This window comes from Sander lucioperca, chromosome 4 (assembly GCF_008315115.2).
Source record: "Sander lucioperca isolate FBNREF2018 chromosome 4, SLUC_FBN_1.2, whole genome shotgun sequence".
Taxonomy (NCBI): domain Eukaryota; kingdom Metazoa; phylum Chordata; class Actinopteri; order Perciformes; family Percidae; genus Sander; species Sander lucioperca.
Window position 1 is genome coordinate 34,433,941 of NC_050176.1, and position 9,584 is coordinate 34,443,524.

Sequence of the window (9,584 nt, forward strand, 5' to 3'; positions counted from 1 at the left end):
GTAAGATGTTTACATAATAGCTTAGAAGTCCCAGTTTGTATTCATTTATATTACTGCATGAAGGAAAATCCAACTAAAACATAATCTGTAAAGGTATAATCTGTATTAAACAATTCCATATATGTCTTCTCCTTTCTCTGCTCATACTGGATATAGAGTACGGTACTACATACAGTATTTGCTCTGCAGGATGGTTGAGCGACTATCAGTGTTGTTGCCACAGAGGCAGCTGGCGTCACTGTTACTACTGACCTCCTATTAAAGTGTAGCTAAGCCCTCAGGGACCTTGGGAGTCATGGTCGCCAGCAGCACCACCCAAGAGAGGCAAGCCTTGTCTCTGATGTAATGACCTGAAATCAGCAGACTTGTTCACTGCAGCCCAAAGGTAGACCGCCTTAAATAAGGCCTTGAAAAGCTTTTACTGACCTTTGAATTGATTAAATGGACCCGTCCTTATTGGGCACTATATAGAAAACAGTGTTTACTTTAGGATTTTTTTTCAGCAGTGGGGGCAGGTCTGTCCGAACAACAACCCCCCCCCCCACTCCCCACCGCCAAATGTTTACGTATGAAACAGAACTGACACTTCGCTGCAACACAAACTAAATATATTTATTCACCTCTATTCACACACAAGGGCATATTGAGGCATATTTTCAGTTGTGATTGAACTGTATTTGTTGAGGAACTATAGGGCACTTAACATCTACAACAGGTCTACACTTAGAACGCGGTGACGTTTTTAGTGGAGCTGTTCGTTTAATAGTCGACTCAGAAGAAAGCGAACATTTTGACAATAAACTACATCAACACAACAGTATGTGGAGTTAAACTGGACGGGCCCAATAACCTCTGAATAGTTCTACTAAAAGGCAACTGCGACTACATTTTTTGTACAGCCCTATTTCTGATACCGTGGTGGCAGAAATTTTGCCATGGTGGGCCGCCACTATAAAATCAACATAGAGGAAACACTGGAAAATGAGACTCCAAGCTTGAGATATTCAGTGGCATATTAAAGTTTCACTGAAATCATCTTTTACGCTCTTCCTGCCATCCTGTTCAAAAGTCTCACTCTCTGAGCAGAAGATTATCATTTGTGCAAATGATGTAGTGTCAAAGACAACAATGAGAGAGCTTTACTTTCAGATTGTGCCATTCTAGCTTGCAAGGTTCACATTAAACACATTAATAATGACAAAATAAAATTCCAAGCCATCAATTTAATGCTGATGCTTGTTCAACCAATACAACAGACATTTTATATGAAATAAAAACAAAAATTGCAAATATAAATGGGCATAAAAATTAGAGGACATTGAAGGAAACAGCTGCAATGCTGAATGTAGCCCAATATGTAGGTGTTAAAACATTTCAAGGTGAAAAAATGGGAAATTTTACTGGTGGCAAGCTGCAGTGAAGAATAACAATAATCTCAATGGATATATTAGGGTGTCTCTGCTGCATTGTCTTCACCTCTGTCTATTCAACTGGTTGCAGTTTAAGCTCTCAAATTTACATTTTCTAAATATTTTTGCATGCACTGAGGCACTGCATTTACCAGACTTCTGTTACTTGTTTAGATATGTGAATGTGTTTACTTCACTCATGATCTGATCAACAGTCATTTATCATTCTTAGGAGTAATACTTACACTATGACTATAAGTGTGCATTTTCATTACATTTTCTTATTAATTTTATATATATATATATATATATATATATATATATATATACATTTTCTTTTCTCCTGTCCCTCCTTTGTATTGTCTTTACTGCATGGACTGCTTTAATGCCTTTTGCATCATTTGTGCTTGCTTGTTTGTGCTTGCTTGTTTGTGTGCCACTTGTTTCTATGTCTTCATCCTTTTTGCTTAGGCCTTCTGTCATTATAGATGTCATGTAATTCATAATTCATTTTAATTAGTTAACCACTGTATTTTAGGATGCCTATTGTCAGCTGGCCGGGGACTACAGCTGGAAATTAGCCGTAGAGGCTAAAGCTGCTCCTTTTACTGTACAGTGAATTAAGGGGGACTGTCAATTACATTATAAACTAATAAACTAAACTAAACTAAACATTTTACCAACAGACTAAATTCTTCCCTTTGTTACAAAAACAGTGTGGGTGAATAACAAGCTACACACCCACATGACATATTTACAGACAGGTTCTGCCTGTTCAGAGATCAGGGTGGTGGCTTTTCCTTATAAACCAAGTAATCATAGCACTGTTACTGGTAACTAAAGTACAAATTAAACATAATAGGCTATATGTGGCACTAGTGCGCATGATATAGGCCTACTGAAGCAAGGTTTAACAGTGAATTTTCTAAACCTACTAAATTTAGGCTAATTGAAAAAACATAGGCCTATATCTACAGTAGCCTAATTGTGAAATTTAATCTACTGAATAATGTTATATATTTGAAATGTTTTACATATTCTTATTTTAGGGTCTATGTGGTTTAATTTTTCAGTTTTTAAAACTTGATGCATGTCTTTAGAGAAAATCAAAACCTGGAGACAAAGGTGATTTTTCTCTTTTACCTGTATTAATTGATTTCCAAACTCAGTTCAATGGCTTATTGCGAGTAGGATAGTTATCCAATATGAGGGCTCTTTTCTTTCTTTTTAGATTATTTTTTGGGGCTTTTCCCTTTATTCGATAGTGACAGTGGATAGACAGGAAAGGGGGAGAGAAAGAGAGGGGATGACTCGCAGCAAAGGGCCGCAGGTCGGATTCGAACCCGGGCCGCTGCAAATGACTCAGCCAACATGGGGCGCACGCTCTTACTGGGTGAGCTAGAGGCTTTCTTTTTTTTTTTTAAATTAATTAGCCTACTCACTGTATGGAATGCGGGTCGTTCATCTGTGTAACTGGAGAATCAGGTATTTCTTACAAAATCAAAATGATATACGGCCATCTATGTGCTACGTACTATGATTCCGTATTACGCATCCACAAACACAAATAAAGTTATTTACTGGTTAAACTGTTATAGAAACCATTATAAGAATTTTACCCTTTTACCAGCAGAGTGCGCCAAAAGAAGCTACAAGCGCTCGCGAGAAAACACAAATCTCACCACCTAGGTCGGTCTCTTTAATTCTCGCGGTATTTCTTCCTTCCTCCTCTTTCACTCCCTGTAGCCAACATGGCAGTCGGCAAGAATAAGAGGCTGACCAAAGGCGGCAAAAAAGGTGCCAAAAAGAAGATGTAAGTAGCAAATTCTCACAGTGTTACACAAAGTAGGCTTTGCCCTTTACACTGGCGTCGCTTTGGTGTAAGAAATGTAAAGGATGAAGCCGATTTTAAGTAGATACCACAGGGCCAGTGCTAGTCTCGTCACCGGCCTCTATGGCGCTGGATGGAGTTGTAACATGCTGTGTCCCTTTTACTCTGCGCTTTAGTATTTTGTCATTACTTTGGTTTATGTATCTTTCCTCTAAGGGACTTTGCTTGATAATGCACACGTAGCACTTTGTCCGCAGAGTTATCGCCATTAACATTATTTGCTGAAGGCGTTAAGTTACTAACGTTACATGTTAGCATGGATTTAGCCAAGCTTAACGATAACGTTAGCTAGCTACCTACCTATCAACATGGCAGCCTAACGCTACAATTCAATTCCTGATCAGAATAATGGTATCGTATATGCAAGTGTCTGAATCGTATGGCTAAGTTGTTTGGGGAATTGCTGACCCTGTTGAATTGATCAAATGGAAGAAAACACTCAATGGTGCCTGCTAACCCGAGCAGCGTCCTTTACAGTGCGTGCTTAGCCACGTTGCTAACAGTGAGTCTGCTCTCAAGCTCATTGTAACGTTATAACCGTAATTTCTGCTCAAGTTGGCTCTAAATACATGTCTCTCTCTCTCTCTCCTGCAGTGTGGACCCTTTTTCCAAGAAGGACTGGTATGATGTCAAGGCACCAGCCATGTTCAACATCCGCAATCTTGGCAAGACCTTGGTCACCAGGACTCAGGGAACCAGTAAGACTTTATTGTGTAAATTCTTAAGTGTCTGTGCAATAATTCCGCTCTCTTCCATACATTAGACTGTCAATGATACAAGCACCATGCTTAAACCATGTCAGTGATAGAATTAGACTAACAGTAACAAAAGAGTCATACTAGAAATCATATTGTAAATGTCCAGTTACTACGGCTCAATTGATTCCAGAGATTTTCATTACATGTGCTTGTTTTCTAACTTGTACGTTTTATTCACAACCACTTAGGAATTGCCTCTGATGGTCTTAAGGGACGTGTGTTCGAGGTGAGCCTCGCTGACCTGCAGAACGACGAGGTGGCCTTCCGCAAGTTCAAACTCATCACTGAGGATGTTCAGGGCAAGAACTGCCTCACCAACTTCCACGGCATGGACCTGACCCGTGACAAGATGTGCTCTATGGTCAAGAAATGGCAGGTAATGGGTCGCGTTTTTATGAATACTACTGCATGTCCTTCTAAAAAAGGTTCTGTAGCCATTGAACAGACCAAATAAATATCTGTTTGACCCACATTAGTTCTCAAATTTGAGATTCAGTACCTAGCCATGTTAATGTTTTATATATTTGTTTGTTGATCATTTCCACAGTAAATGTGCCTTGAATAAAAATAAAGGCTGACTACACCTACAACATAAGCTGATCCTAGAAGCAGTGGTAGTGTTTGTTGGGTTGTAACTGGATGGTCAGTTGTCTGAATCTTTGGACTGCCTGGACTTAGTTTACTTCAGGTGCATGATCAACTACTCCAGTGGTAACGGTAGAAAACTGGTACCCAAGAGCTTCTGAATGCAACTGAAGAGACATATCTAGAGCTTCTGAATGCAACTGAAGAGATATCTAGAGAAGGACCTGGATGGTTGATTTAAGGTTGCCTAGAGAAAAGCAGGTCACCCTGACGGGGTTTAAGGGGCAATAATATTCCGCTCGCTCTGCATTATCCTATTACACGGCTACTCACTAAAGAAATCAATAATGTCACGCAAAATATTGGTTTAAAATGATTGCGTTCGTAGCAAGAATGTCGTAATATACCAATGAAATATTCAACAAAGCTGTGTAATAAGTGATTGCAATATACTCATATTTTCAACTTTTTATTTTTTTATTTTTTAATATATAAATCTTAAACCCCTGGGGATAGTTGGCCAAACCACACATTAGGGTTATAATCCTGAAACATAGCTAGGTGTTTTGGTAGATATTAAACTTTAAAGCAATTGCGTTTGGAAGAACAGCTTAGTTACTGGAATCAATACATAGTTTTGGTTGCAAAACTTTTATTGTGCCCTTAAATATGGAGGGATGGTCGTACATTATTCGCCCTGTAGTACCTTCACATTGTGCTTTATAAAAGTCGTTTGATTTACAAGGCGTTAAATGATAAATGTCTATACTCAACACCAAGCAGGGCACAACACTTACTTTTTAAAGTGGTTGCTGCCTTGGCAACCAGGCATCAGCTTTTGGTTGCCGAAGTTGACAATACGGTTGCCATATTTTAAACTGCCTATATTTGGAGCAATTACTTTCTTATGTAACTATACCACACGTTAATAATGAAACAATGAGAGAATGGCTTGCAATATAATTTCCCATCCCTCTCAAATAAGGGTGCAACGGATCACAAAACTCACGGATCGGATCAATTTTCGGATCTTCACAAAAGGGGCAATTTAAATGATTATTAAACATTAGTAATTATACAGTAATTACAATTACTACTTTCACCAGTAAATTGCTGTTAAAAGACAAACGGATGAGAAAAGGTTATTTTACAATAACTTTGAATGCACCACGAGGTTTACCACTTTTAACTAAACGCAACCTTTAGTCCCGTCTGTTGCTGACAACAGCAGTGACCACTGACCAGTGCTAGTTGGTGCTTTTAGCTCATAGCTTTAGCAGCAGACTGTTGTACGTCCCGCTGTTGGAATCCTCTACAGTGAAATACAGTCAAACCTTTGCACCGTTTAGCTGTCAGCATTTTAACCATGTTTAATCCAGTTACTACTGTAGCTAATGGTAGGCTAACGTTACCTGCTGCCAAGTGTAACGTGTTATTAGTGTTTACTAGCGTGACATGCAGCGATGCTTCTGTTGCCTCTAACGTCTGTTTTGGAGCATCAGAGAGCAGCATGGGCATTTAGGTGGCACCGAAATCCGCTTTGCTATTCCGTCCGGTAGATACCGGGCACCGGTGCTATATTAGCATGGGTCGTTAACGTGAACAGAAAATTGCGTTCCCTGTATCTTTTCACGGCCAACGTGTGTGGGGAAAGCGGTCGCACAACAGCTGAAAGGTTGTGTTGCGCACGAAAGTAGGGTTTAAACGGAGACAACCAATTAAATATTGACTTTTTTAAAATAAGATTTTCCAGTTTTGTAAGTTTTGATTTGTTTTTATATATTAAAAAAACCTCAATATTAAGCAGGTGGTTGCCAAAGGGGGAACCCAGAGGCCAAGAAATAGTTGCCAGTTGACTAAATCTGGTTGCCAAGGGCAACCGTTACTGTCGAGCCCTGCCAAGTGAACAAAACTGCAGGTAGCTATAGTGGTTGTGAAAATGTACCTTGTTTGAAGAAGAAAATGCAGGCTGAGGGAAGCTGAGCATTGTAAAGGTCTTAGTGTACGATATGGTGAATATCCTAAATTGAAAGGTGACAAGTTGAGACTGTTGGGGTGGAATCTCCCCTATGAAGCCTAACAAGAATTGATTTGTTCTTTCCATTCAGACCATGATCGAAGCCCATGTTGATGTGAAGACCACCGATGGCTACCTTCTGCGTCTGTTCTGTGTGGGTTTCACAAAGAAGCGCACCAACCAGATCAGAAAGACCTCCTATGCCCAGCACCAGCAGGTCCGTCAGATCCGGAAGAAGATGATGGAAATCATGACCCGTGAGGTTCAGACCAACGACCTGAAGGAAGTTGTCAACAAGCTGTAAGTCATGTACTGTTTCTCCTGTCTCTGAACATTTTGCTCAATGTATTTTTTTTTTTAAACAAGTCTTGGCAGACTACTTTGGCAGTTCTCTAAAATATAATTTGTTGCATGTTCAAGATAAGCCGGTCAGTGGTGGCTTAAAAATAAAAATGGCAAACACCTATTACATTTTGGGTTACATATATATATCTTATTAATGGCAATTGCTCAGTGCGTCCTGCAAATGTAGAATCATTTTCTAGTCATGGAAGACACCTGTAAAATTGATTTATTTAAAAAAAAAAAAAAAAAAAACCTGGTAAATTTGGTTATCAAACTCAACTGCTGGTAGAAGGCTCCAATGTCAGTCAATCTAGTGTCTGTTCACACCAGAAGTGGAGCGCAACAGACTTGCAGTCTGTTTTTGGACCCGTGAGCAGAATTTTTTTTTTTTTAAATAATATAGAAGCCCAGCGGAAATAAGATATTTACCAAGATGACGACCGTTAGGCTGACAGGTTTTCATTTGGATTTATTGGTGCAAATAGCCTACTATGTGACTGCCTGATACACTAGGAAGTATAGAGAGAGAATAGTGGTGCCCAGCAAACCCCCTATTCTTTTAATGGCACTGGAGTGTTTTGCTAATGTTTGAGTGAAAACGCCAGATCTTTTTACTTATTTGAGCCCTTAGTCTATTGTCAGCTAGCCGGTAGCACAAGTTTAAACGAGTTCAGTTGTCCCAGAGCTGTCGAAGCATAATTGAGCCCTGCACGCTACAAAAGTTAACACTTGAATATTTCAGTTGTTTATTTTTACTATATTGCTATATTCTTTGACTTAAGACTGGACATATGTGTAACGTGGATAGATGTAGGTGTTCTTAAAAGAGGAGGCCAGACATATGTTGTGCAGTTATCAGGGATGGGTGTAGCCCTCACCTGTAATGAACCTCAGACACTTCATCATGAACCCTGCATTAAAAATGGGTTAAACATAAATGTGTCAATACCAGGCCTACCGGTAAATTACATTTTTGAGCTAGTGCTTGTCAAACTCCTGGAGAAAAAAAAAATTTGGCGGGAACCCTGTTCTCATCTTGTCAACATAGGGACATTTGTTTTTAACGTAACAAAAGGCATGTAGTTTGTTTCCTGGTATCCAGTTAAATATGCCAGTTTATGTATAGTGGTGTAGAAAATGGTTTGTGAATACCCTTTGCGTTAATGTGTTGTTTCAGGATCCCTGACAGCGTTGGTAAGGACATTGAGAAGGCCTGCCAGTCCATCTACCCTCTGCACGACGTCTACGTTCGCAAAGTCAAGATGCTGAAGAAGCCGAAGTTTGAGTGTAAGTTATATAGCTAGAACACTGGCTGGGCATTTTTATATTCCACTACCTGTGGGAACACATGATGACAACGGTTTCGGTCCCAGATGATCGCCTGATTACTACCCATTGAGATCACCTGACGTTCCCATACAAGAAAAACATACTGTTTTCATTGTGTGGAAGGGAGAAGCAGGTTTGCAATAGTTAAAGACTGGTTTCCAGATTAATTGGGTTAAGTGTAAAATCTTGAATGGGTTTGAGGCGTGATGGATGAAATCATTCCAGCATCATTGCAGTTTTCACTTGAAGCAACCAGCTGCTTAAATGCCACTGTACTCCAAAGCTTTTAGTTAAAAAAAAAAAAAAAAACTGTTCTGTTGCAGTGGGCAAACTGATGGAGCTCCACGGTGAGGGCGGTGCCAGCAGTACTGCAAAGGCAACCGGCGATGACACTGGAGCCAAGGTGGAGAGGGCTGATGGATACGAGCCCCCCATCCAGGAGACAGTCTAAACCACCCTGACAGATTTAATAAAAAATGTAAATGACCAACATACACTCCTGTTTTCTCTCTTGTTTTTGTGCATATAGTAATAGAACTAGTACTTTTTGTGCACATGTACAGGAGGTAGACACTAAGAATTTTTACAAGCACTGAAATCAAATCCAATACCCTGCAAAACACTAAAGTTTGTTTAATTTGAGACTAGTCTCTCAAATTGTGTTTGCACTGTATATTTTTGCACCCATATCAGGCTAGCATATGTACAGTCCATGTACAATCTGCCAATTCTGTGTTTAGTGATTTGGGAGTATGTAAGTATACATGCTTTTTTTTTTCAGTTTACAACATTTGGTCAATCCAGGGGGTGCTTCCAGGATGTAACTTTTCTGCAAAAATAAAATGTAATGTTTGTGAAGCCATGCAATATTCGAAAGGGCTTTTGAATTAGTAATCCTAATCTGGTAGCAATATTTATTCCCCTCCCCTGACAGAGCAAATGCAGGAAAGTCTTCAGGGATTCATTTGTGTGAAATTTAATAGATCTACTATAAGTTCAGTGAACTGTAAAATATTGAGAGGGAAATGAGAAACCACTAGGTGGTGCAAATACAGTTGCTGAAGAATCCAAAACATCAATACCCAGCAGTTAAATTAATATCCAGCTTCACCATATCCAGTTTATTTATAATCTTGATACATTATTTGGTAAACACCATTTTAAATTACAACACCAGATACGCTTTTACTACTTTGAATTGAAATACTGCATTCCAGTTAAAGACAAGTCAACTGCTGAAAACCTCTTTA

General features: G+C 39.4%; 1 protein-coding gene and 1 non-coding gene across 2 annotated transcripts; both read left to right on the forward strand.

The window, feature by feature from the left end:
- The first annotated feature begins 3,018 nt into the window (after window positions 1-3,018).
- Window positions 3,019-8,828, forward strand: rps3a (ribosomal protein S3A). The gene is made up of 6 exons (XM_031276810.2): window positions 3,019-3,222; window positions 3,895-3,998; window positions 4,247-4,434; window positions 6,752-6,960; window positions 8,183-8,292; window positions 8,658-8,828. The coding sequence occupies exons 1-6, from the start codon at window positions 3,161-3,163 to the stop codon at window positions 8,783-8,785; spliced, it is 801 nt and encodes a 266-aa protein (XP_031132670.1). The 5' UTR covers window positions 3,019-3,160; the 3' UTR covers window positions 8,786-8,828.
- LOC116034407 lies at window positions 8,349-8,418 on the forward strand. The gene has a single exon (XR_004101077.1). It is a non-coding gene; the product is annotated as a small nucleolar RNA SNORD73 (small nucleolar RNA).
- Window positions 8,829-9,584: the final 756 nt, after the last annotated feature.